Raw genomic sequence first — 24191 nt, 5'->3', positions numbered from 1 at the left:
ATGATTTTCGCCTTTTATCATTACCATCTCTATGACCACTATACCAATCCATGGAATATGAAATTAAAAAAAGACATCAGGCGCGTTGGTGGAGGTAATTTCAATGTTTTTATTTGATTTTTCACAATTCAATTTCTTTCACTTTTCCTTTACATCTGAAAACAAGAACAAATGTCCCCGCCAATTCTTTCCTCTCCAATGTATACTCTCCCGCTTATCCAATCTCTTCTCTCTTCACCAAATCATCCATCTTTGGATCAACGCATCAAGCTTTTGTCAGCCAAAGCTCACCTGTTATCAACTTCTTTGCCTGGCCCAACACCTGATGTAAAGGGCAGCGTCTCTCAACCCGTTGTTAAAGACGATTCTGTAACATCGGTAAACGCCGCAGATACATTCATAAACAGTGACTGGTTGGAATTACAACAAACCCATTTAGAATTAGGCAAAATCTACGCACATGTGAAAGGAGATATGACATTAGGCGAAGTAGAGATTGGAATGGTTCAGAGTGAATGCAAAAGTTTCCTCAATAATTTCAGCAAAAATCAGCAGCATGGTGGAGTAGAGGGAGGAAACCCTCAGGAAAGGAGAAAGGCGAATGTGAGAAGGAAAGCAACAGAGCAAGTGAGGGAACTAAGGATAGAAGCAATACAAGAACTTGTTCAGATTAACTCAACGCTTGGCAAAGAAGCACGAGCGAGAACTTGGAGGAAGCTTTTGGATGATTTGAATGAAAATGTTGACAGGTAAACACATAATCCATTGGAGCAGTGGTTTGAATTGTGCAAAACATTTGAGCAAATGTGCAAGTATCTGCTGAAAAAGATATGGCAACGGAGAGAGTACGTGACGGTCTGTAGGAGGTCGCAAAACAGTACCTTATGGCCGTAACCATCCGTTCATGACATCTTGAAGAGTAGAATAGGAATGAGAGATGACGTCAATACAACTACATTTGTTTGTTTTTCATTCTGCTATACATTAGAAAACTAGAGCAACATAGCTATTTCCTATTAGTTTCCCAATAACCAACCAGATCTCACTAAAGAAATACTCACCCAGCGATCATGGCCAACCCACCCAATGGCGTAACGGGACCCAATCCAGTCTCTTTGACTCTGTCTCCATCAAAAACCAAAGCAAAGATACTACCGGAGAAAGCAACTGTCCCACCCATAATCAATCCAGCAGCCCATTTGTATCTCCTTACGGCAGGACCAGCTTGAAGGCTTGGGTGGAGAGATATTGCAAGCAACACGACACCGCTGTAGATCAAGTAATATGATGCAGTGGTGAATGAGCGAATTTAATGCTCGGAAAGAGGAGGCTTAAGGTTACCAAGGCCATACGAGCCAAAAGCACCTGAAGAGATTCCAACTGCAGCTGAAAGAATAGTGAATACTCAATTGGTTTCGTGTATGTATTTAATTTCTGAGAGCTGCACCAGTACGAAATATGATATTTGGATTCATTTTGGTTGATGATGTAAAAAGTAAATAATAATAATAGAATATTCATGTAGATTGTTAAGAGGGGTTCCCCTCTTGTAAAAACAACTCGGCGACCACCGCCTCATTGAAAACCGAACCGGTTACAACTGCATTTTCGTTTTTCTTTGTTATTGTATTACATCTAATCAACAAATTTTGATGATATTTGGATAGAATGGCTTTGCCATCGTCAATTCATTCCCATCCGCACTTTAACGCCGAAGAGGCAGCTCATGTCGTCACAGGTCTCGTTTCAAGTAAGTTTTTCAGCAAAATGCAGTCTTATCTCAGCTCACCTGTCTAGACCTGGAAAACCTGCCAGGTGAAGTGACCTTCTTGCTGGAAGAAATTCGTGAAAAGGACATTCGTATCAGTCAACTTGTACAGCGTATAAACTCTCGCCATATGTCTTTAACGAAGACGGCTAGGTCACTCACTTCTCTTCCACCGTCCACCGCCACTTTCCCTCTTCCTCTTCCGCCGGGCGCTCCACTTCCCACATCCCATCTCTCCTTGAAAGACCAGCAATCACTCACCAAAATCCAAACAGAATGGTCACTTGTATTGTCTTTACAAGATGATAAAGTGAAACTTGCCGAAAGATTGGATCGCATTGTGTGTCGTGCCAAAGAACGTGTGAGATATCAGTGGACCAAAGTTGGCGGCATAGATGTAGAAGAACTTGACAAAACTGGAGCAAGTGGTAATATGGCCGATTTGGGTAGCGAGGATATAATTTTGCCGTCCACCGGTCTAGGCAGCGGTTTCGACTCAAGGCCAGTCAAAAAGAGGAGACCTAATGCGTTACCTATACAATTTTCCAGTCTTAAAGCAGTCCATCCAAGTATATCCATGCCCCCTCCTCCGCCTCCATCAAGACCATCTCTTTCAGCTAGATCTTCCCATTCGGCCATACCCACCGCCCAATCACAAGGCTATTCGGTAGACCCAGGCTATGCTGGGGGAAGCAGACATCGATCATCACGGCAAGTATCCCTTGCTTCTGAAGAGGATGATGAGGAGGACGCAGAAGGAGAACCGGATGAAGGAGATATTGATATGGTCGATGGAGGTGACGCAGAAGGAGAGGCGGACGAATCAATCTATTGTATTTGTCAGCAAAGAAGTTATGGAGAAATGATTGGTTGCGACAATGATGGCTGTAAATTCGAATGGGTGTGTCTGTATCTTTTCCATCTAAGGTTATAGCTGATGGTGAAATTCAGTTCCATGTGAAGTGTGTCGACATTTCTGGCCCGTTGCCAGAAACGTGGTATTGCCCGGATTGCGTCTCAAAATATGGGTACTCAAATGACAAGAGCAACAAAAAGTCTAGGAAGAGGTAGTGTATTCCTGTATTGCCGGTAATGTGATGTTGTAAATGCATTCATTGTATTCAGCCCTGCTCTACGCTATTGGCTTCCTTCTCTTTCTTCACAAACACATTTCCTAACGCTTCCTCGATCTGGGTCACATTTTGTGATTTCAAGTCCTTCGGCTCAAGCACGGCACTCTTCATAATAGCCTCCAATGAAAATCTATTGTGAATAAACCAAGCGAGGTATGGTGAGCGTACTTGTGGCAAATGGGTAGCCTAAACCGTCTAGGGAGCTAGCTGTTGTGTTTTGTTACTGAGCAAAAAGAAGAAAGCCTTGTTTGATGGTACTGATTCAGCCATCAAAGTTATCTAACAAAGATCACGTATATATATGATAACTGGTCGGATCCCTTCTGTACCAAACCGCCAGAAGCTAGGTTTATGGTAAGATAAAACAACTTCTTTCTTGTTGAACTATTTTATCTAAAATAGATGACGTTTCTTGAATTTTACAAGATATAGTGGGGTTGGTCTCATTTTATTCTTGCTATATCGCTTGACGAAAATTAGACATTGATTGAGATAGGTTGGGAATTCTCTGCGGGAACACAGCAATTCAAGAGCTGCTGCTCATTCTTTTTGTTACACAAACAAGCGACTTTATCCACCAATGGCTTATCGTTTCTCCGCTATCTTATGCCTTCTCATTCAAGCTTGAGTCTTCCACGAGCATCGCGACTGAAGTGAAGGTGAAGCTGCAGATATACTACTTGGTGTCTGAGAGCGCTATAAAGATAAGCATGCACATCCATTATGTGTGTTGTGCGCTGTAATCCTTCAAATTTTGACTCTTTTTGTAAACCTTTTCCACAATTAAAAATGTTGAATAAAAGATTGTAGCCAATTCTAATCTTATCTTTCGGGTATCGCCACTATTAGATAAGGGCGGAATCAAACTCACCTTTGGTGTTCTTTGCCACAAGTTTCGTTTATCTGAATTCCCGAGAACGCCGAAAAGAGGTTAAACACAGTAAGCAATGTCTTTTGTCATAAACCAGAAAAAAAACTGATTCTTTATCCTTACGTTTCCCTCTTTCCATCCTACAAACAATCAGCAATCAACCGTCAAAATGGGTGCGTAACGTCTCTTGCAAAGTCGGCTTCGCAAGATTCGGAGACAGAATGTCGAATCAAGGAGAGTGGCTATACTTGAAAGTGAAAGGGAATAAGAGAAGCACGCATGTGTTTTTGGCGGGAGAGATTGAGTGGTGGAAGCAGACCACTGAGAATGAGCGAAATTAGCAGAGAGAGGTGCTGACGAGGTTTTGTTTGTGTAGAGAACGACAAGGGTACCCTCGTTGACTTGTACATTCCCCGACACTGCTCTGCTACTAGTATGTTTCTCTGAGTAGTATGCCTGCGAGCCGTCTTACTGATTTTGATATAACTACCTCCACCGCTCTCTCATTGGATCGTCTGTTTGTGCTCGTATCAACTCTACCTCTTCACAATCTTCATGTACTTCACTCATCTCCGCTCACATTGAATGGCAATACTGCCATGTAGACCGTCTCATCACCGCCCAAGACCACGCTTCTATTCAGCTTCAAATCGCTGACGTTGACGCCGACGGCAAGGCCATCAGAGGATCCGCTACTACCATTGCTATCTGCGGTCGAATTAGAGCTCAGGGTGACAGTGATGACTCTATCAACAGGATTGCCACCAAGGAGGGCTGTAAGTCAAATTCTTTTACGACTATTGCGTGTATTAGGTTATGTTGTGTGGAGATGGTTGGAACTGGGAATAGGCGAGAATGTGTGCTAATTGGCAAATGTATAGTGCTGAAAAACGTCTGGTCTTACACTCGTTAAAGCGGAGCAGATTGGCATGGCCTATGCATCGTGTCTCAACTAGCAACTGTTACGCGTGCATTAGGCAACGTTTCCATTTTTTCATCTCATTCTCGTCTGGCAAGCTTTGTTGGGGTCACAAGACATTGGAAAATGCCAAATGTTCCAGTGCAAATGAGAAGTACGAAAACAAGACAATTACTGAAAATTTGGCTTTCATAAAAGAAATACTTTAAGGCCAAACGATGATCATATGAAAATAGATGCCTTGCGCTCAAGGCGATATCCTGAACAGTAACCATATCGTTAAGAAACTTGACAGTTGAGGTGAAACAATTGGTCGTATCGATTTCAAGGCTGTGACAATGAGCTTGTGGGCTTTCTTGCTCAATTGTATGCTTTCACCTTTCCAGCTCTTGTGACCATATGCCCATCACAAAATTGTTTGCATGTTGAGCATCTCAGTCGTTTGCCTATTGCTTTCTCCCTTTGCTTTGTGTTGATCTACTATCCATGCTCTATAACGTCTATCATCAACCTCATGAATCATCTCCGTCATCAGCTTCATAATCGGCGTTCGCCTTCTCTTCGTTAGTACGTTCATAAATTGCAATATCGTCGTCTTCTCCTTCAGGCAATCTTTCAAGAATTGCTCTACCAGTCTCTCTGGTCAGTTCCATTGAGTCGTTCCAAGGATCATTGTGAGAAGTCAATCACGTACTCGCATTCACAAAGAAGTTCAGTGCAATAAAGATCAAGATTCAAATCACTTGGATCTCTAAAATGAGTTTGATCAGTTTTGTCCATAATTGAAAGTCTTGTGCTACAAGGCAAAAAAGTGCGAACAAGACAAACACGTACGTTCCAAAAGGTTGTTCAATCATTGCCGCAATTCCCTCTACCCCCATGAATGTCATGCTTACTCCAAACATTACAAAAACCATTTTCCAGCCCATTATATCAACAAGTGTGAAAGGGAGTATGAAGAGATAGAGAGAGACGACTTGTTTGAGGTGAACACAGAATATGTAGGGAAGAGGTGTTTGTACGCTGAGTTATGAGAAGACGACTTAGTCAATAGAAAACAAATAGCACAAGAATGTGATGAGCACCTACATGCGTTCCATCGAGCCTAGTTGATCAATCATACCAGACACTGCATTCTGCAATGCATTCATACCCTAGGGATATGTCAACACATGTGGATCATCTCATATTCTGGTGAAGGATGATATACAGCTGGGCCAACAGCCTCAAGACAACCCATCCTCCTAAACCTGAAGATTGATCGAGAGATATCATGTGCGCTGTATGTCTTTGTTAGAATCGAATCGAATCGAAAACCTCTTTTTTCAAACTCGCATATGGTCAAGTGAGGTTTACGGAGGAGAGCTCACATGATGAGGGGCAAGCCTAGCTCTACCATTCTTCCTAATCCAACCTCTGCACGCTCAACCAGCAAACCCTTGGCTGTCAATGGATCAGGCTTGACGCCGGCCTTAATCAACGGCGTTCTTTCATCAATCCTTCCATCGCTTCTCTTCCCTTTACTTTTTGATTGAGACTCAGTCTTGGAAGATGCTTCGGTAATATTGTCTGGGACAACAATTCTTACTGCTGTAGGGCGTCTCTTGAGCCCTCGGGGTCCTGGACCAGAATATGACATAGATCGACTAGAGATTGATGCAGAGACCGGTCTGGCAGAATAACCTCTAATGTTTCCTACACCTTCACTCCCTGACAGTGGACTTGGAAACACTGATTGACTCGAAGAGATTTCCGAGGGCGGGACACCTATCAAGGCTTCCTCGTCTCGTCCATCGAGAAGAGGCAGAGGGGAAGCGGTGGGTTGGGAACATTCACTTTGCACATGGTTGGTATAGGATGTGGAGATTGTATGTGTAGAGCGAAGGCTTGATAAGTTATTGTTTGCCAACCTTGGGGGTAGAAGTCCTGTCAAAGGTTCAATATTCTCCTATACTGTATGAGAGAAACTTATTTACCTTTGAGATCGTCATGATGAATTCCGCCTTCAGCTCGAAGATGGTGCTTTGTGGCGACAACAAAAGCTACAATTAATCTAATCACTTTCTGTTTTTCCAAAGTAAGTTGTTCTCTCGTGATGGAAACCAAACCATCTGCTGAAGGAGGAGGAAGAGTAACGGCTATCCAAATGTTTCGAGACAGATTTCGAGCGATAGAGATCATGGTCGTGAAGTCTTTGCGTCCCTCGGCATACCTCTCGTAGGCAGAGGAATTCCTGAAAAACAGTCAGCAATTACCGTGCTGTACGCCTCAAGTTAGCTCTAGGATTGGCCGACCAACCTGAAGACCAAGAGCAAGCCCACCACGACACTCAACAACGGTACGACATTATTCGTCAGCCCGACCTCTTTTCCCCACCAGATACTTGCAGCTGCTACGCCCGCAGAGAACAATGTGACAGTCATCACCGGAAAAAAGACAATTGGGAGGATGGAAGAGCGAAAAACACATATATCGGGGACCCATGAAATCTTGGATAGCTAACCACGAGTAAGCAACACACCAGCAACGCAGCCTACGCAAACACGCTCACCCGAGGCTTACCATCTTCCCCCTCCTGTAGATCTAGCAGAGAAGAAAGCGTATTGAGAGGCAGCGACATTGTATTACCCTTCCAGCCGACCGTACGACGATGGGTCAGCAACCACAGCCCATACTAATATCTCTCAAGACACAGCCAGACTCACAAGAGCTGTGATGCCAGAGGCTTCCTTGTCCTTGCCATTGGGTGAGTTTCCTGGGCTGGCAGTCATTTTGAACAAATATATTCCATTTGAAGATTAAAATTAAAATTATTAAAGATGGTAACGATGGTTGTTATTGAGCTTCATCAGGCACGGTTTCAGTTCATTTACGGCCCGATCATATTTATCTGCTTATTGATTTAGAAAGCGGCGATCGCCGCCAACATTTGAATATAACAATCAAGTATATATTTATATCTTTTAAAGAAAAATTGTAATTCAATATTCAACAAACAAGAAGGAATTTTGAACTTGACTAACTTTTAATAAGCTTATCTACGGTTTAGTAGAATGACCAGAGAGACACTGTTTCCGCCATCACCTCTGGCTCTATCTGCTTCTCTACCTTTGCTTTTTCTTGAGTTGGACAAGACCGCGATGGGCTCTGGCAAAAGAGATACAGGAAAGCCAACTGGAAGGTCGGCGAGCGTCAAGTAATGTTTTGGGCTTATTCCTATACCTGTTACCAGGAGACTCTGTCTAGCCATCGACTTGAATTTTGGAAAGAAAAGTTCCATGGCATCAAACAAGAAGGAAAAGAGGACGACTGTTCAAGCCAGATATTCAAAACTAAACACACGTCATGCGGAACAGACCTACAATGACATGCAAAAACTAAGCAGCATGGATTTGGGAAGCCCCGCGATGGTGACTCGCATCACCTCATACGAGAAGAAAGAAACTCTCAAATCCTTTTCAGAAATCTGCATATATGAACTGGATTAGCTATTGAATGATTGTCAAAATGGCTGGTCCTCCGACGGTTTGGCGACTTCAAGATCTTGGAGGGATGCTTTTGGAAAAGGCATTGAATGTTGAGTGGAGTTTGACAGATGGTAATGTACCCTTTACTAAGGAGCAAGAGGAAGAGGTAATTATTGCACGACATCTTCACTCCTATGTATAGATGGACGATTGGGCATTGAAGTCTTGCAACATAGTTGAAAGTGGGAAATGTCCAACGGCACACATATTGCAAGTGGATTCTCCATAGTCTTGTATGACAAAAGTCAACGTCAACGTCAAGAAGAAAGAATACAGCAACGGGTAACGCAAGATTCTCATATTACTTGCAACAAATCGCCTCCTTGACAACTATCTAATATTCACGGTTGTTATACATTCTGGGCCTCAACCGCTCTGTCACAACGTTCAACTTCTTCATATTGTCACCCCCTTTTTCCAAATCCCAATTCTTTCAAACTTTATGCTCAAATGATACCTTACAGAGATAAAAGATCTCCCTACTCTGATAGCTGCTGAGCAATACATACCTGTGGTATTATTAGAAGACTATCTCTCTTTGTGCAGAACCATCTCGTTCAGAACGCGGCAGCTGCATGGGCATCCCATCAGAGAGAATCTTTTCTGACCTCTCTGTAAACAGAGCATCGACTAACTCTTCATCTCAGAGAGTTAATCGATGCTTAAATTCATATTTCATCCACTTTCTTATACTGTGAAACTTGGCAACAGTTTTTTCTACAAAGAAAATGGTTACGTCAATTACATCTGGAATATTTGATGGATGAAGGATGAAGGCTGATGTAATAATAGCTCAATCTTTGTTTCTACTTCTTAAACAGACTAATTTCTTGATATCCCAATCATGACATTTTTAGGAAGTTTTACTACTGGAGACCTTCAACATCGATGTTTTGTTAGGAATGATGCTAAGACTTGACTAGGATTAGATAGTTTTGGGACGAAACTGACTGGGCAGAGGATTCTCTGACTGGAAGAGATTGTGACAGCTACTCCAAGATTAGTTCTCTAAGGAACTATGAGCTGGAAGTGCTTCCTTATATCCTCCTTAAATTCTACAACGGTCATTCAACTATTCCACTTCCTCCGCGTAACCATCATCCTCAACTCCCCTCACCTTTTTTTGGCCAAGTGGCCAAAGAGAGACCACATATGTCCATGATCCTGGCAGTCTATAAGAACTTTTGCGTGTATTCCGAGTAATGAGCGGCTCTCATTGAGAAGGTAAAACAGGAAGCTTCAATAACACTTTGTAGAAGGTGGAGTGCCCTAGGAAGATACGCCATACATCGCATCCTTGACCTGAAAGTTGAGGGTGTTCAAAAGATCATGAGTTCTATTAATCAGACACTGAAGGAAAATCATAGCATTCAATGATAGCTATAATCAAACGTCATAAATTGACTCAACTTGGTATCAGGATGATGGGCAAGGAAAAGTCAGTTGAGCTGAAGATATTGTGTATATCTTGGAAGCGGTATAGTTGGATGAACTGAGACCTGGCCGAGATGAGCAGAACCTGAGTAGATATAACCAAGGACACTCAGTCTGTAGATTCCTAGAGAATGAATCTTGATAGCTGTCTTCATCTATTCTAGAAAGATTTACTCAAATAAGTCAACTCGTCCCAAGGACTCCTTAATCAAGCCCAAGACTTAACCCTCTTCCTGACACTTGGTCCGAAAAAACAACAATTGCATAGTCAACTATAAATACATGCTTCTGCTACAATTGTATGATGTAGATATTTCATTAGCTAGGCAGTAATCTTTTGTCCCTTTTCAACAAACATCCGTCTAAAGCTGGCCACATCTTCTTCTTTCGGCACAACATTCCGATTTTCCTTTTGAGACTCATTCTTGTCTTGATGACTTGTCGTGGGTGCTAACCATTCCTCCAGCCACCTCCTCAGGATCTCTTCATCTCTTACCAACCTCACTTCTCCATTAGCCCCCCAACCTTTAACCCATCGTCTCGGCCCTTCCGCTTCGCATATGTACATAAGCGCCAGACGCATGGTGTGCCATGTTGGTCGGATACCCAAGGCTTTCATCCATGCTAGTGCGACAGGTATTTCGTGAGGGAGATTGTAGTGTCCAAGGAGGCAGATATAAGAGTGGAAAGTGGTGGTGGTCGGGATGATATGTGAATATCGCGCATAAGGAGATGGGCAACCATTCGCATTAACGGCCTGAGCAGATTTAGGAGCATGATGTGGGGAATGTAGGTGTGAAAGATGGTCTCCATCAAATAAGGAGACAAATTTATTTAATAAAGATTGATCAATTTCATCTAGAGGAGAGCCGATAGTTTTCAAGTGTTGCCAATTATCCAAGACAACCGTTCTAAAAATCTGCCGGGCAACCCTCCAAGGTTCATTTTGCCCTTTCCATGTTACTTTCCAATCAAGGTCTGGGCGATCTAGTAGGACTGAGGTAGGGCCTTGGGTGAAACCGACGGCGTCGTATTTGTCATACATTGTTTCCTCTTCCATATTAAGCTCTTGAGAAGGCTGACGCCTTTTTAGGAATGAAAAACCTTCTGTCATCTGTCCCCACCTTTCGCGAAAGACATCTTGTCCCTTCTCTTTATTTTCTTTGATGAGATTGGATCTATACCAATATCTTGCTGTGTCCAGCAACAAGTTCAACGAGACATCATCAAGATATACCCCCCATCTTGGTAAAGCAGCAGTCCACAGTCGAAATGCGATGCTGGCTACGCCTTGGAGCTTACAGGCATGTAATAAAACATTGACGCACTGTACATCAAGCGCTATACTTTTTTCCACTTGACTGACGGAAGGCGGCGGTTGTTGGGGCCTCAGAGCCCAAAAGTCAACCAGGGCCACAGAAGCATCTAGACCAGCTATATGATAGGATATTCGAGCAGCAACAGTCAGAGCAATCCTATCGACATATGTCCTTCGTTCGCCATTCTTTGCAGCGATTCGTTCCCGTTTTTCAAGCTCTTGCCAGATTTTCCAGGCACGTATATACTCTCCTCTTTGCATGAGACCATGCATAAGCGGGGTGAATGTATAGCCAACCGAAGCGTCACAAGGTATTGCGTCAAAAATTTCGGCTAGCGCATCGGAAGATATAGCTTTATCTCTTGATAAATGGGAAAGAAGAGTTGACCAGGCATGCTGCAGAAGAACAGAAAAAGGTTCTTTAGTTGTGGCGTTCCATGTATCCTTCCTTTTCATCGTATTGGCAAAGTAAACAAGCTCCTTCGCGCCGTTGTCGTGTAGAAAAGGCTCGAGAACCTCAAGCAATGTTTCCTGAGAGTCGCCAATTGTCGAAACCATCATCTGTGAGATGATGTCTGCTGTTTTTCTCAACGGTGCTACATTTCTTTTACCCTCTCCACTCCCTCCAGCCTCAATCGCATCTTCGCGCTCTATAGCTTTGAATTTTCCAGCCTCCATTTCTTTTGCACGTTTCTCATCTCCTTCGTACAAAGCTAGCACCATTGCTTCATTCCACATTCTCGCACTCAGCTCTATCCCGTTCTCCGATGCATGTCGAAGCAATACATCACAGAGTGGTACAGAGAGGTACCGTTTTGTGAACAACTGATCAAGAAGGTCACTCTTGAGTTGTGGACGTTGCGTTGAAGTAGACGGCATTGCTTCAAGGGTAGTGATAAGATGCTGGATGAGTCTAGTGACCTGATTTCGCACTATTGTAGGTAGTCGATCTTGTCTGACTGAGTATTGGCTAGAAATAGAGTTGTACGAGAATGGTTCGAGGTTAATGATGAATGAATGATACCACCTCTGAATCCTTGTTGCGTCGCGTAACACACCTGCTTTCGCTTCCTGACTAATTTTTTCCATCCATAGGTCGGTCACCTTCTCAAGGTGAGCATACATTTTATGTCGGCCTAATTGTGGAAGAAGGTGCCTTATGAGTTTCCTTACTTGTTTGAGATTGCCCGATAAGAGAATCATGCGGAAAGAAGGGAATAAGAGAGATAAAGTGGGTACATCCAAAGGTTGGTTCAATATTCGAACAAGATAGGACGGCCTTATATCTGTTGCAGCGTATGGTTGCGCTGCGAGAAGCGTACGAAGGCGAGATAAGATGTTGTCGATAGAGTTACTCTCGTCTTGAGGATTTTCTGTATCCCCAATGACCTTCTGGCCACGCTTTCCTAATGGATGCCTCAATTTGGGTGTCGACGTCAGTCTTCTGGAAAGTAGAGCTGGTAGCTGAACTATCTGTCTCGGCCTCGAAAGAGACCTACAAAAATGTCAACAGCGAAACAGTCAATATCAATGACCACAGACCGATATATTCTAATTGTTCTCATCCTATTGCACTGGAATTTTACTCGCATCCAGTTAGATTCTCTCTTTAATGTGAGATTGACAAGAATGAAATAAAATTAGATGAATGCAAAAATCAAAACCATCCAGTTTCGGCCATCGCCGCTTTTTATCTGGCAAGCATCTTGACGGAGGTTAAATATCCAGTGTTTGGAATAATACGGCGAGCAGGATCTGTATGAGTACATTCAACTGCAATTATAATCATACAAATGGTTGGAATATATGATTCCAGACAACAATTCTCTCTTAATTGTCCATTACACTCCGTTCTCTTCTCGTTCTCCCTGCTTCTCTATCCCTGCCCCATCCATCTCTGCAGCTATCGCTTGCCCTTCTTTTGGTGTGTTCTTTTGTGTTTGCTTGAGGGATTGAAGCTCCGCCTTAATACGCTGTAATTCAAAGTTGGTGGATGCAGATAAGTCTTCAGCTTGTCTCCATGACGCCTCAAGCGAAACTGATCGAGCATGATCGTCATTCCATCTTGCTTCCAGGTGACCGTAGTCGATCTGAATCACATCAGCCGTTGACTTTGCGCAAATTCCAAGAACCCACGCGTAATTGTTGTTGTTCACTTTCAAGTTGGGCGACTTTGGCATTGAGTTCGCTGATATGGAGAGCTGCCCGTTTGAGTATCGACCCCTTGCCCTCTTTCTGAGGTCCAAGTGGTAAAAGTGCAGAAATCTCTTCTATACCTGCTGCTATATTTTCCCGACGTTTGCGTTCAACCTCTTTCTACACGATACATCAGAATTATCCTTAAACGTCAGATTTACGCACATGGCTCTCTTTTTTCGTTTTGGCATACATATCTGGATCCAACACTCCATCTGGATCCATCCCGTCCTCCAGTCGCTTTCGTTTTGCGCGCCTTCCGCGTGTTTGCTCAGGCGCAGATAGCCCCAGATCTTGTTGCTGTTGGTCGAGAGGCAAATGGTCATATCCCATTTCACCGTCCAAGTCATCCTGTCTTTCTTCGCGATGCTGATGTTCCCCATCCAGCTCATCTAAATCACCGTGCCTTTCCTCACCTTCGGCTCTCCTTCTCTCAGCTTGCAGCAGCTCGCCAAAGCTCTCTCCTTCTCCAAGAATACTGTGCCCTCGTCCAAAGTCGAGCAAGTTCTCCGCATCTTCTGCTTCTCGTCCCAGCACCTGCTGTGCAAACTCATTGAGAGGGTTAAACGATGAAGATATAGCGCCCAGAGTAGGCGGTTGAAGTGAAGGATCAAGTTGATCTTGTAGCGGCATTTGTTTTTTTTGCGGATAATGGAAAAAGTAGAATAACTTGGAGTTTACATTGGACGAAAGAATGACATATTGATAATATTACGTAAGAAAGCGCGACGCGCCTCTGTAACGCGGTTTAATCAACTATTATTACATTTTATTAAAAAAGAAAAAAAGAAAAAAAGAAAAAAAAGTCCTTTCTTTTCTTGATATATATCTATTCATACCATGAACAATTGTAAGCAAGACCCCCTCACAGCTATGGCTAACCACAACAAGACGGAGGAGATAATCCATACTATGGTGGTGCAGGCGGCGGGTATATGGCTACTGGGTCTCCTTATGGTTCTCAAGGCGAATCTCCTGGCAAAAAAGTGAAGAGCGGTAACCAAACAATCCGGCCCGTTACCATCAAGCAGGTTCTAGAGGCAACGCAAGTGCATCATGAAGCAGATTTCTCCATTGACGGTGTCGATGTTGCTCAGGTAGGCTGGCCTTTTTCACCTTGTTTAATCAAAGCCTTTTTTCTCAAGGGTATGTAGATTCTCCTGGTAGGATCAGTTAGAAACAGCTCTCAATCAGCTACCAATGTCAGTTATGAGGTCGGAGATGGGACAGGCTATATTGATTGTCGAGTCTGGCTTGACTCAGCCGATGACGAATCGGGCAAAACTGATGGCATCCAGCGAGTCCATCCATCTACCATTCTTTCTCACAACTAACAGATGTTGAAGGCAAGACCAATACGTCTGCGTGTTTGGTACCATCAAGATATTTGGCGGGAAACGACATGTATCAGCCAACAATATCCGCCGTATAGAAGATCCTAATGAAATTCAACATCATTTGCTTAAAGCACTCTATGTTTCCCTCATCCATCGAGGCGCAACACGCAGTGCCCCTGGTGCAGTCAACAACTCTACTGCAGGAGACTATACCGCTTCGTTCCAAGCTATCCAAGACGACCAATACGCACATCTCGACCCCATTCAGCGCAAGATCCTCCAAGTTATAGCCCAAGCCGGCGCAAATAGTGACGATGGCGTCCACGTTGCCCTCGTTCAAAAACTTGTGGGTGATGTGAATGACATGGACTTGACAGAAGCGCTCGACTGGTTATCTGAGAATGGACATATCTACTCGACTATTGATGAAAGCGTGCGTCTTGTCTTTTCGTTTCTCCAATTTGAGTGTTTTCGAGACTGATAGAGAGGTAGCACTATGCGGTAACGCATGCTTAATACAATAAGGCGAGAGTGTATTTCCTTAATGGCCCATTGTGTGCTTGATGTATGTAGACCGGATGCAACTACTGTAAGACTGAGTCGTCGTTTACGTTGGTCATAACCTTGAAAAACTGCGACTCGGTTCAAGTTAAACAGCCCATACTTTCAGGATAGGTCATAGTCTTTTAGATGATGGATTCATACGAGACGCCACACTCGCCTTCCGCCCAGACTCAACCTCATTACAACATACTGTCTGAAAATGCGAAAAGAAGATGGGTACAATAGTATTTGAATGCATAAAACCATTCTTCTCTCTCTCATATTCTTTGTACGCCAACAAGCTGCTAATTCTATCTCACTATCTAGTTACAATTAGCTACGAGGCAAAAGACAAATCTGAAGAATAATCAAAGAAAGGGACGATATGGCAAAGGAAATTTGGCGCCCTCTCGCGTCCAACCATGCTCCTCGAACCATGCGCAAACCACGTTTTAGGCGGTGAAGGCTGAATGGCGAGAAAATAGGGGGACATACGAGGATGTTGGCGATCAATTGGTGTGCGATTGTTGATGCGGATTAGCAGGGTTTCGTGTTGTTTTGGCATTATTGACATCCAAAACACCACAAGAGTAGATGGGTAGTAAGGTAGGGCGGATTGAAAAGAAGGATGGTGGGGTGAATAATTTAGTGTACAAGGTAGCAAAAGACTCGTGTGTTGGGTAAGTCAGAAGAGCGGAGTGGGCACCAACCACTGTGTTTCTTTGGGGATGGAGATAGCCGAATACCATGAGAAAGTAAAAGCAATTGAAATATTTTGTTTTTTTTGGGAGGCCCATTACCTGGAAGCAGATTGTTTGGAAAATGACAATTAAACTTTGATATAACAAACTCGAGAAAGATCAAAAGGAAACTTGAAAGATTTGTCGAGGCAAAGACAATTGAAGGGCAACAGACGAAAAAGGGACGATCGGGCAGAGTGCAATCCGCCAAAGGACTTGGCAAGTTCTGTCGATAGAAAGTTCAGTTTTCCGGATATTGTTGTCATGAGACCATATCGGCGTGCCAAACCATTCTTCGTCTTTGTTTCCTTCCTCCACGTTGCGTTTCACATCCAAATGCCGTGGTTGGACATAAGCCGATTACCAACCCACAGCGTCTCTCGCCCTGGTTTGGCTTCTCAACTGTCGCTGATTGTCTTGGCCTGCACCATTATCGTTAACAACTCTTCTCTTGGTTTGACCAGAATTGAGAGGTAGGGACGCACTCTGCAAATCATCGCCTCCGGTTTTGACACTAGGCTGGACCGACCAATCAAAGACATAATCATACTGGAAGCCCTCTCTGACAAACACGTCGCGGAATAGCTTGCGGAGGTAAGAATAGTCAGGCTTGTCGTCGAATCGAAGAGAGCGGCAGTAGTTGAGATAGATTGCAAAATCATGGGGGAAGCCTCGGCAGAGAATCTCAGTAGGAGTGGTCATTTCTGTAAACGGTTAACATAAAACAAACCACAAAGAATCAAGTCCGCTCACTTTTCTCCATGATATGGTCATACTTTTGCTTCTTAGTAGCAGCCTTGAGTCCTTGCCAGGGAAGTTGTCCTCGTAGGAAATACTTTGCGGCATCAGCCAGGATCTCTCGACGACACAAAGATGCTCACCATGAGGACATAACCCAGACTTTCCAAATCGTCTCGTCGACTCTGTTCCACACCTAAATGAGTATTGATACTAGTGTACCTCGCGGTACCAGTCAAATTCTTATTTTCCCTATAAGGAATATGAAGGTGGGTCTTGGGGTCTCGGTACTTTTTAGCAAGACCGAAATCAATGACATTGACCTGATTTCCGCGCTTGCCAACACCCATAAGGAAATTGTCTGGTTTAATGTCTCGGTGAATAAAGTTTCGAGAATGAATGTATTCAACACGAGAGAGGAGCTGGTCGGCTAATAGGAGGACAGTCTTCAATGAAAATTTGCGATTGCAAAAGTTGAATAAATCTTCCAATGAAGGACCGAGGAGGTCAAGAACCATGGCGTTATAGTCACATTCGGTACCATACCATCGCACGAATGGAATCCCGACACCACCCGCAAGGGTTTTGTAGACTTTGGACTCATATTCAAGCTGAGGATGCTTGGCCTTGATAGATTCGAGTTTGATAGCTACCTCCTCGCCAGAAACAATGTTGACACCGAGATAAATGTCGCCTACGAGATCAAGTCAGACAAGTTGGGTTTTCTATATGTAAAAAGAAAAAGTACCAAACGATCCGCTTCCAATCTTCTTCCCAATCCTGTACTTTCCGCCGACGCGGAGGTCCATAGACGTCATCCTGTGCTGAACCGTTCCAAAAGTCATTCCATAGGGTTTCCCAATATATGGCGTGGCGGTGCGCAAATGTCGTGGTATTTTTGTGAATGTTCAGCCGTGTTGGATTATTTTAAAAAAGTGTCGACAAGATCGTATGGGTATGATTGGTTCAGTGCGCGGAGCAGAAGCAATTGGTTGGGGAGGTAATTGGAGAAAAGTGTTAAAGGATGTGATATGATGGGGAGTTGATATTGGATTAAAACAAAGGGGGAGTCATCACGTAGTCAGCATCGTTTTGGCACTGGTTGCTCGTTTTTTCATGACGCTCACCTGCGGTGTTGACTGAATAATGTTTCGATGCGTCCTGCGAATAGAGTGGTCTTTTGAGGATTTCAAGACACACAAAGGAGAGAACGAATCAGCAACAGTGAATGGAAAGTGAGCATTTGTCTCTGTCAGTAACACTTCCTTTGCCTGAAGGATACCGCTTTGTCTCACGACTTACAGCAGAAAAAGAAAAATATAAATGAAGAATGAAATAAGGAATATAAAGAGATGAAAAAATAATCAACACTGGAGAAGAATTCAGTTGACTCAGCCCATAGCACAAGACATGCCACGAGGTTTAACTATTTCCGATAACACCGAGTGTGGCAACCACTTACGCGTCTTGACATGATTCTCTTTTCCATCTCTCTCTTCTTTACATCAATATGGCCTCCCTAAAAATCGTTCCATCCGCCACAGCCCAGAGCCATGCCGTGTCGACACACTCGACTGCCCATCCCGTCTCTGGCTTACACGATACGTTCCGTTATGGGCCGCAGTCGGCGGCACAATCCGTTGCAGCAGGCGTACACTCACCACTCGAAATGAGACTGAAGCGCTGGAATCAGACTCGGGCAGAGCTACAGCAAAGCTTGCAACGCAACACGTTTGGGTTGGCGGTTCCCATGAAGCAGGCGATGGAAATCAAGCTGGTGCAAGAGGTAGGTAGCGTCAAGCAGACATCGTTTGACCCTGTACAGTCACCACACAATCCACTTTTGGACCCAACGCCGCTAGGAGGTTCGCCCAACCTTGCCTTGGAAATCTTGCAAGGAAAAGACGAAACGCTGGAGGTAGACGAGTTTATGGGCGGCGGTCAGGATTTGGCCAGTGTACTAGACGTCAACGCAGTTATGGAGAAGAAGAGAGGCATATGACTCTGAATCTACATGTATTTTACTAGACAGTGCTTTAGCCAATGGTTTGGTACCCATTTCTCCCAGGTGTGGGCCCTCCGGGCGTGTGTCCTTGTTCTTCCTCATCGCCTCCAAGTCTGAACCCGCCCGAAGACGGAAACTGTCCTTGAGCCTGGGTTGGAGCGTCCCCAGCGCCAGCGTCTTGAGTCGCAAAACCTCCCGGCATGGGCAAATTCCAATCTACGTCTGTCAGCCATACGGCTGCCATACCGTCGCCTCACGCCGTTGGACATACCTCGCTCGCCGCTACCTGAAAAACGAGAGAATCCAGGTATCCCACCCAACTCTCCCAAATCGCCGCCTCGCTCTCTCAGCACGCCCAGCCCGCTGAACCAAACTGGCCCTTTGATGAGTAGCACCAACAGGCTGATCACCCAGATGAGCGTGCCGTGCGAGCGAAAGAGGAGGAGATAGAGGTCGTAGAATGCCGAGATGGCGACGAGCAAGAGGAACTGGCGGAATGGGATGTTGGAGGCGCGTAGTTCGTGAGAGATGATCCCAAACAACTATACACATCCTCGGTCAGGATGAGTTTGCCTGCGCGAGAGACATACGAAAAGGGCGAAATTGTAGCTCCCACCGGTGACACTGCCAGCCACGACGAGTGACAGCGTGGCACCTGTAGACAGGAGAGAAACGGTGTCTTGGGCTGTAAGACGGTCTTGAAGCGACATCTGGGTTGGCTTGGATGGAATGGAACGTCAAGATGGGATCGGCGTGATGGTCAAGGTGTGGGTGGTTCCCCCTATAAATAAATAATAATAATAATAATAAAAACTCGTCCTTCAAGTCTAAACGGTTATTTATCCCATTCTTCCTAATGTTGCTTTTCCCATTACTGCATGCCAACAATAGGTCAACTCTTTCTCTGACAATAGCCACGCATCGGGGGCAGCAGGCTGATGACTGACTGCCGTTGAGCATCCACATACCCGGTCCAGCTGTTGACCACTTTCGCTTGGTGGTTCGTTGACCTGACCGGAGTCTATACCTTTTGTCAAAGACTCTCTTGCAGCTTTCCACAAGGTGTGGCCGAGCTCATTTATAACCTGCTCACGACGACGCAACGGGTCAACTGGAAACAACACTACTACCCTCCACAGCTGCATAACACAGTGGTAACCCTTTGCAGGTGTCCATCCACAACTCCCACATCTCACTCTCTACCAGAATGGTGGCAAGACGATCCAACTGGACGACACAGAGACAGCTGATTCTATTCATCCCTTACATATCTACAACCTAGACGTGATCTCCCGCACTGGTCCATTCCACTATAATCCTTCTTCTCCTCTTATTCTAGTTTTTGCTCCAGCTCTGTCCACTTCTTTTCGACTGATCCCCTGCCCCACGTTTCATAACTAATCTACTATATGCCAGCAGGTCCGTTTCAAAATCTTCCGTTTGCTGCTTCCGCAGGGTACTGTCTCCGTTGACCACTTCCACACAGCTTAAAAAATCTTTGTCGTCCTTTATCTCACTTGCCTCGCTTGCAATCCGCATTTTTATTCCTTCCTCTACAGTGGTTATGTCGTGAATGCCGTCAGAGTCTATAACATATTTAAAAACGTTTTGGCCATCATTTCTAAAGATCCGCTCTGCCGTTTCATTCTTATCCATCCATTCATAAAGTGGCCCCAACATATCAACCGAGCCATTGTTGCCTGGCCAGTGGAATGAGCCGCCTTCAGACATGTCAAATAGATGTAGGTGGTGTTGTTATTCAAGTGGGAAGAGGTAGTTGCTGGTGAGTGCTATATATGTATCACTCCCATTACGACATAAAACACAAAACATTCCATTTCACTCTCCACCGCTTGCAATCTCCTTTCAGTTGTAGAAAAGAAATCAAACACATAGGCGGAGTTTGTTTTTGCGGATAGTCGGAGTGAGTCTGACTTTGAATCTCTCCCTTTCATTCGTACGTTTGTACGCACTCGGCAACGCCGCCAGAATGGTAGGCTGATTCATACACTGCTGCTTTGTAGATACAAAGGAATGGCTGGCTGGTGCTTGCATCCTATGAAGCACGTCTGGCGGGCTTGAAAGTTGGAATCTGGATTGTCGTCATGACTAGGAGAGTAGTCGGGATGGGATTGTGACGTATGGTTGGGGGTGTCTGAGTGTTTCTTGACGGTTCATGGCCGGAGGGATGTTTCTATGGGTTATTGGCTGTGTGTTGGATCAATATTCTAAGCGATGGCTTGGTGGTCATGAGTTCCAACGCTGGATAGAATGGTTATGTATTTGTGCATCGGTCTAGCTCTACTGTGGGGAATAGCCAAGAACCGTCGGGGAGCTGGTGGCGTCACTAGGCCTGGTATGGGTATGGTGGATCACCAAGCTTGCTGCTGAGAGGTGGGCCATGGTAAAAGGTGCAGTTGGGTCTGCTTGTGCGGGCGTTTTGATTGGGGCTTGAGGGTTTTGGCTGGCAGTTTGACAAGGGTACATTTCCTGTTGTCAATCCTTGGTACGACCGCGATCTTGGATGCTCGAGTCGGTGTTTGAAAACGAGAGTTGTCATTCGGTTTGCTCGGTGTGGTGGGTTGTATGCAGACATTTCGACAGATTGTCAGTTATGACGAGGTGAGATGAGGGATGTCGTCAAACGTATCGTGACCGCCTGTCCATGCAGAGATTCGAGATTGTAAATTTTACAAATGTACGCATGAAACGGGCGTGTGACGACAAACAGGTCGTTTGGCTTGGAGACACATCGATGACAGGATTGTCTTTTCCGGCTGGCGAGAACGTCAGACTGGCTATTTGTATGCTTGATTGTTTGGATGATAGTTTCGGTTGCATAGCCAACAATCTTTCGGGTCTGTAGTAAGCATGCAATTCACTACTTGCGATGCCTTGGGAGAATCTAAAACGCTTTTTAGCCTACAAGTTATTCAAACAGCTGGACGAGCTGTGAATTAGCACATCCATAAAGAGGGCAAAAGACATTATTTGACATCACAACTGTTAAACGGATACGGGATCTCAGCGATGGAAAAAAGACGATATGCAAGAATAAACCCAAAGATTCGTAGTGGGATCAGCGGCGAGAGGGTTGACTTAGGAATATTTATTTTTGTATTGTATTAACCAACCTACCGCTTTATCAGCTTTTCCTCTTACGAGTCAACCCAAAAGGCAGAAAATAAAGACACACCAATCCAACCCTTCTTCGAGACCTTCTCCCTTGGTCGCACAACTTCCCCTGACACTCCATTCTCTCCCTTTTTCCTGTCCTGCCAGTCCTAATTTATCACTTATCTCTCCCGGACCCAGTGCGCCCTCGACGTCTTGTTTATTGGCAAAGACGAGGACGGGTACAGTCTTGAGTTCGTCCTCTGATAACATGGTGAGCAACTCAGATCGAGATGTGGCAAGACGGGAGGTATCTGAAGAATCAATAACGTAGATTATCGCCTGCATGGTAGCAAGTCAGCACATCATCCAGTGAGAAAAGCAAAAGGCAAACTTGGGTGTTGGCATAGTAACACCTCCAGTAGGGTCGTATACTCGACTGTCCTCCAAGATCCCAAACTTGAAAGTTGATATTTTTGTAAGACACCGTTTCGACATTGAAACCAATGGCTACCAAGACATGTCAGCATATCAAAGGTTTCTGCTCTATATGCTTTTGCATGTCTGATCCATTGTAGAGGTAATGCCAGCACCTACTGGGTATAGTGGAAACAACCTCTCCAATCTAATCCAACAGACATTAGTAAATTCAATCAACAGTTTCATTGGCCATCGCTATCTTCCACCCTTCTTCACCTCCTATCCCACCATGCCAAACCGACAGACACTCACCTGCAGTCTATACAAAATCGTGGTCTTTCCTGCCGAGTCCAATCCTACCATCAGTATTCTAACCTCCTTGTCTTTTCCCCAAAAAGCAAGAGATGAAAGGGAAGAGTATATGCGGGAGAGTGAGAGGCCCATCTTGTTCTTTGGCTATTTATGTAGCTATTCACAGGCCTATACGGGATCCTGATGAGTAGAAGGTAGAGCTGAAAACGGTTGGGATTAGAAAAATGATAAATGAAAGAGATGAGTAAAAGTATAAATCGAGATTCATGGCGCGTTTTGTAATAGGTATTAGAAAGCATTGCTGACCAACTTCTAATAAGTGGGGCCCCGCATCTTTTTTGAAAACAATTTTCCATTTACTAATCTTTTCTTATTTCAATTGTCATTTATCCAGTCAAACAATGACAATTATAATTGAAGAAGGAAAAGTTGAAGAGAGAGAGCATGCTTTTGAAGCTGTCAATGAAGGCAAGGTAAAGAAGGCTAGAAAGAGAGTCAAGAAGAGTGACCAAAATTTATCTCAAGCTTCTGCGTCTACCCCAGCCACACCGACGGCAGCTTCTGTGGTGGATGTTCAAGAAAGCGATAGAAAGGAAAAGAAGGCAAGGAAACCAAGATTAAAGAAGAAAGTGCAACTGTCCGAGGTTGAGGTTGCTACAGCTGTCTTTCCAACCAAACTTGCAAACACGTCTGAGCTAGCTGTTTTGAGCGTTACGGGGGGTTGCAATGGGAATGAACACCACGCCAGCGACAAGAAAGAGGTAGACAGTATGTCGGCGAAGGCTGAGGATGCGATGATCATTTCATCTCCTGGGAGATTAAATTCTACTGTGGCTTCGACAAAAGGGGCGGAGTCGGAGGAAAAAGATAAAGAGGATGAAAAAATAGCCAAGGCAAGGAAAAAGGCGTCAAAGAGAGAGGCCCAAAAGGCTGAGCTTGCTATGAAGCAAACCGAAGGCAGCGGGAAGACTAGCAAAAAGGACAAGGAAGAGAAAAAGCGCAAACGCCAAGACGAAGTCAATCCTGCTATGCCTGCTCCATCTTTTGCCTCAGCCTCTACCCATACAGACACTTTAGAAAATCAAACAAAAACAAGAAAAACGAAGCGATCTAAAGTCGATTCCATCAACAGTGCAGTAGAACCTGCCAATTCACCGCCACAAGATTATGAGGGTACTGCCATTTTCGCAGATCCCACTCTGTCGGATCAGGCGAAAAAGAGTGAGTGGTTGTGTTTATATCGTAACAGTTTTATGTCTAACGATAGGGCATAAGATATCTTTTACGTCCATCTGTACGCCTTGTCGCGTCAGCCTTTATCCTCATCAAAAGGGCCTGTCTGGAAATTCAATAAAGCCAAGCAAAACTGGTTGATGCGCAATATCTTTAGCCTTGTCGAGGTATGTCTATGCTCGTGAAGGTGTATTGACTGACGGCGAACACAGATACCCGAGGCTTACTTTGATTTGGTATTGGAATATCTCAAGACAATACAAGGCCATTCCCGTACCGTACGTATCCATCCGTTACATACAATAATGGATTGACATTCAGTTGTAGGCTCTGATTGAAATAGCAAGGAAAACTATACAACCTTCAAGCGCTGAATCAGTGTCTGAAAAAATGGAGACAACTGACTCGGCCACTGAGCTCCCCATCGGACAGAATGAACTTGAGAAAAGAGGCAATGATATTGAAATGGCCAATGTATCTTCTGCTAATTCTGCTGAGGGAGATAAAGAACAAGATGAAAAGGCTGAAGCAGTGAAGGCTAGGGCAAGAAAATTACTAGAGGCTATTGAGGTTTGAGTGTTCT

General features: G+C 44.5%; 12 protein-coding genes across 12 annotated transcripts; 6 read left to right on the top strand and 6 right to left on the bottom strand.

Annotated features, from left to right (window-relative positions):
- Nucleotides 1-171: 171 nt before the first annotated feature.
- L203_105839 (uncharacterized protein) lies at nucleotides 172-753 on the top strand (the record flags this gene model as incomplete). The annotated part of the gene is made up of 1 exon (XM_066215202.1): nucleotides 172-753. The coding sequence occupies one exon, from the start codon at nucleotides 172-174 to the stop codon at nucleotides 751-753; it is 582 nt and encodes a 193-aa protein (XP_066071299.1).
- A 915-nt stretch (nucleotides 754-1668) lies between these two features.
- Nucleotides 1669-2839, top strand: L203_105838 (uncharacterized protein; the record flags this gene model as incomplete). Its single annotated transcript, XM_066215201.1, has 3 exons — nucleotides 1669-1750; nucleotides 1798-2669; nucleotides 2720-2839. The coding sequence occupies 3 exons, from the start codon at nucleotides 1669-1671 to the stop codon at nucleotides 2837-2839; spliced, it is 1074 nt and encodes a 357-aa protein (XP_066071298.1).
- Nucleotides 2840-3941: 1102 nt separating this feature from the next.
- Nucleotides 3942-4685, top strand: L203_105837 (uncharacterized protein; the record flags this gene model as incomplete). Its single annotated transcript, XM_066215200.1, has 4 exons — nucleotides 3942-3945; nucleotides 4149-4205; nucleotides 4378-4548; nucleotides 4654-4685. 4 exons carry the CDS (start codon nucleotides 3942-3944, stop codon nucleotides 4683-4685), a joined length of 264 nt encoding a protein of 87 aa, XP_066071297.1.
- Nucleotides 4686-5203: 518 nt separating this feature from the next.
- L203_105836 (uncharacterized protein) lies at nucleotides 5204-7462 on the bottom strand (the record flags this gene model as incomplete). Its single annotated transcript, XM_066215199.1, has 10 exons — nucleotides 5204-5318; nucleotides 5386-5442; nucleotides 5526-5714; nucleotides 5781-5845; nucleotides 5902-5971; nucleotides 6062-6617; nucleotides 6668-6924; nucleotides 6990-7189; nucleotides 7243-7320; nucleotides 7397-7462. The coding sequence occupies 10 exons, from the start codon at nucleotides 7460-7462 to the stop codon at nucleotides 5204-5206; spliced, it is 1653 nt and encodes a 550-aa protein (XP_066071296.1).
- Nucleotides 7463-9974: 2512 nt separating this feature from the next.
- Nucleotides 9975-12535, bottom strand: L203_105835 (uncharacterized protein; the record flags this gene model as incomplete). Its single annotated transcript, XM_066215198.1, has 2 exons — nucleotides 9975-12465; nucleotides 12513-12535. The coding sequence occupies 2 exons, from the start codon at nucleotides 12533-12535 to the stop codon at nucleotides 9975-9977; spliced, it is 2514 nt and encodes an 837-aa protein (XP_066071295.1).
- Nucleotides 12536-12811: 276 nt separating this feature from the next.
- Nucleotides 12812-13799, bottom strand: L203_105834 (uncharacterized protein; the record flags this gene model as incomplete). Its single annotated transcript, XM_066215197.1, has 3 exons — nucleotides 12812-13060; nucleotides 13107-13286; nucleotides 13332-13799. 3 exons carry the CDS (start codon nucleotides 13797-13799, stop codon nucleotides 12812-12814), a joined length of 897 nt encoding a protein of 298 aa, XP_066071294.1.
- Nucleotides 13800-14006: 207 nt separating this feature from the next.
- L203_105833 (uncharacterized protein) lies at nucleotides 14007-15019 on the top strand (the record flags this gene model as incomplete). The annotated part of the gene is made up of 5 exons (XM_066215196.1): nucleotides 14007-14016; nucleotides 14058-14263; nucleotides 14321-14463; nucleotides 14513-14936; nucleotides 14996-15019. The coding sequence occupies 5 exons, from the start codon at nucleotides 14007-14009 to the stop codon at nucleotides 15017-15019; spliced, it is 807 nt and encodes a 268-aa protein (XP_066071293.1).
- Nucleotides 15020-16146: 1127 nt separating this feature from the next.
- Nucleotides 16147-17767, bottom strand: L203_105832 (casein kinase I isoform delta; the record flags this gene model as incomplete). The annotated part of the gene is made up of 7 exons (XM_066215195.1): nucleotides 16147-16208; nucleotides 16272-16490; nucleotides 16540-16621; nucleotides 16668-17218; nucleotides 17273-17348; nucleotides 17652-17685; nucleotides 17748-17767. The coding sequence occupies 7 exons, from the start codon at nucleotides 17765-17767 to the stop codon at nucleotides 16147-16149; spliced, it is 1044 nt and encodes a 347-aa protein (XP_066071292.1).
- A 267-nt stretch (nucleotides 17768-18034) lies between these two features.
- L203_105831 (uncharacterized protein) lies at nucleotides 18035-18526 on the top strand (the record flags this gene model as incomplete). The annotated part of the gene is made up of 1 exon (XM_066215194.1): nucleotides 18035-18526. One exon carries the CDS (start codon nucleotides 18035-18037, stop codon nucleotides 18524-18526), a length of 492 nt encoding a protein of 163 aa, XP_066071291.1.
- A 34-nt stretch (nucleotides 18527-18560) lies between these two features.
- On the bottom strand, nucleotides 18561-19239 carry L203_105830 (uncharacterized protein; the record flags this gene model as incomplete). The annotated part of the gene is made up of 3 exons (XM_066215193.1): nucleotides 18561-18745; nucleotides 18801-19071; nucleotides 19120-19239. 3 exons carry the CDS (start codon nucleotides 19237-19239, stop codon nucleotides 18561-18563), a joined length of 576 nt encoding a protein of 191 aa, XP_066071290.1.
- A 2399-nt stretch (nucleotides 19240-21638) lies between these two features.
- L203_105829 (uncharacterized protein) lies at nucleotides 21639-22507 on the bottom strand (the record flags this gene model as incomplete). The annotated part of the gene is made up of 5 exons (XM_066215192.1): nucleotides 21639-21663; nucleotides 21726-21985; nucleotides 22038-22153; nucleotides 22241-22268; nucleotides 22376-22507. The coding sequence occupies 5 exons, from the start codon at nucleotides 22505-22507 to the stop codon at nucleotides 21639-21641; spliced, it is 561 nt and encodes a 186-aa protein (XP_066071289.1).
- A 269-nt stretch (nucleotides 22508-22776) lies between these two features.
- L203_105828 (uncharacterized protein) lies at nucleotides 22777-24184 on the top strand (the record flags this gene model as incomplete). The annotated part of the gene is made up of 4 exons (XM_066215191.1): nucleotides 22777-23596; nucleotides 23651-23775; nucleotides 23821-23886; nucleotides 23936-24184. The coding sequence occupies 4 exons, from the start codon at nucleotides 22777-22779 to the stop codon at nucleotides 24182-24184; spliced, it is 1260 nt and encodes a 419-aa protein (XP_066071288.1).
- Nucleotides 24185-24191: the final 7 nt, after the last annotated feature.

Source organism: Cryptococcus depauperatus, chromosome 7, assembly GCF_001720195.1.
Source record: "Cryptococcus depauperatus CBS 7841 chromosome 7, complete sequence".
Classification (NCBI taxonomy): domain Eukaryota; kingdom Fungi; phylum Basidiomycota; class Tremellomycetes; order Tremellales; family Cryptococcaceae; genus Cryptococcus; species Cryptococcus depauperatus.
The sequence above is the reverse complement of the archived record's forward strand: the minus strand, read 5'-3'. Positions and strand labels throughout refer to the sequence as shown.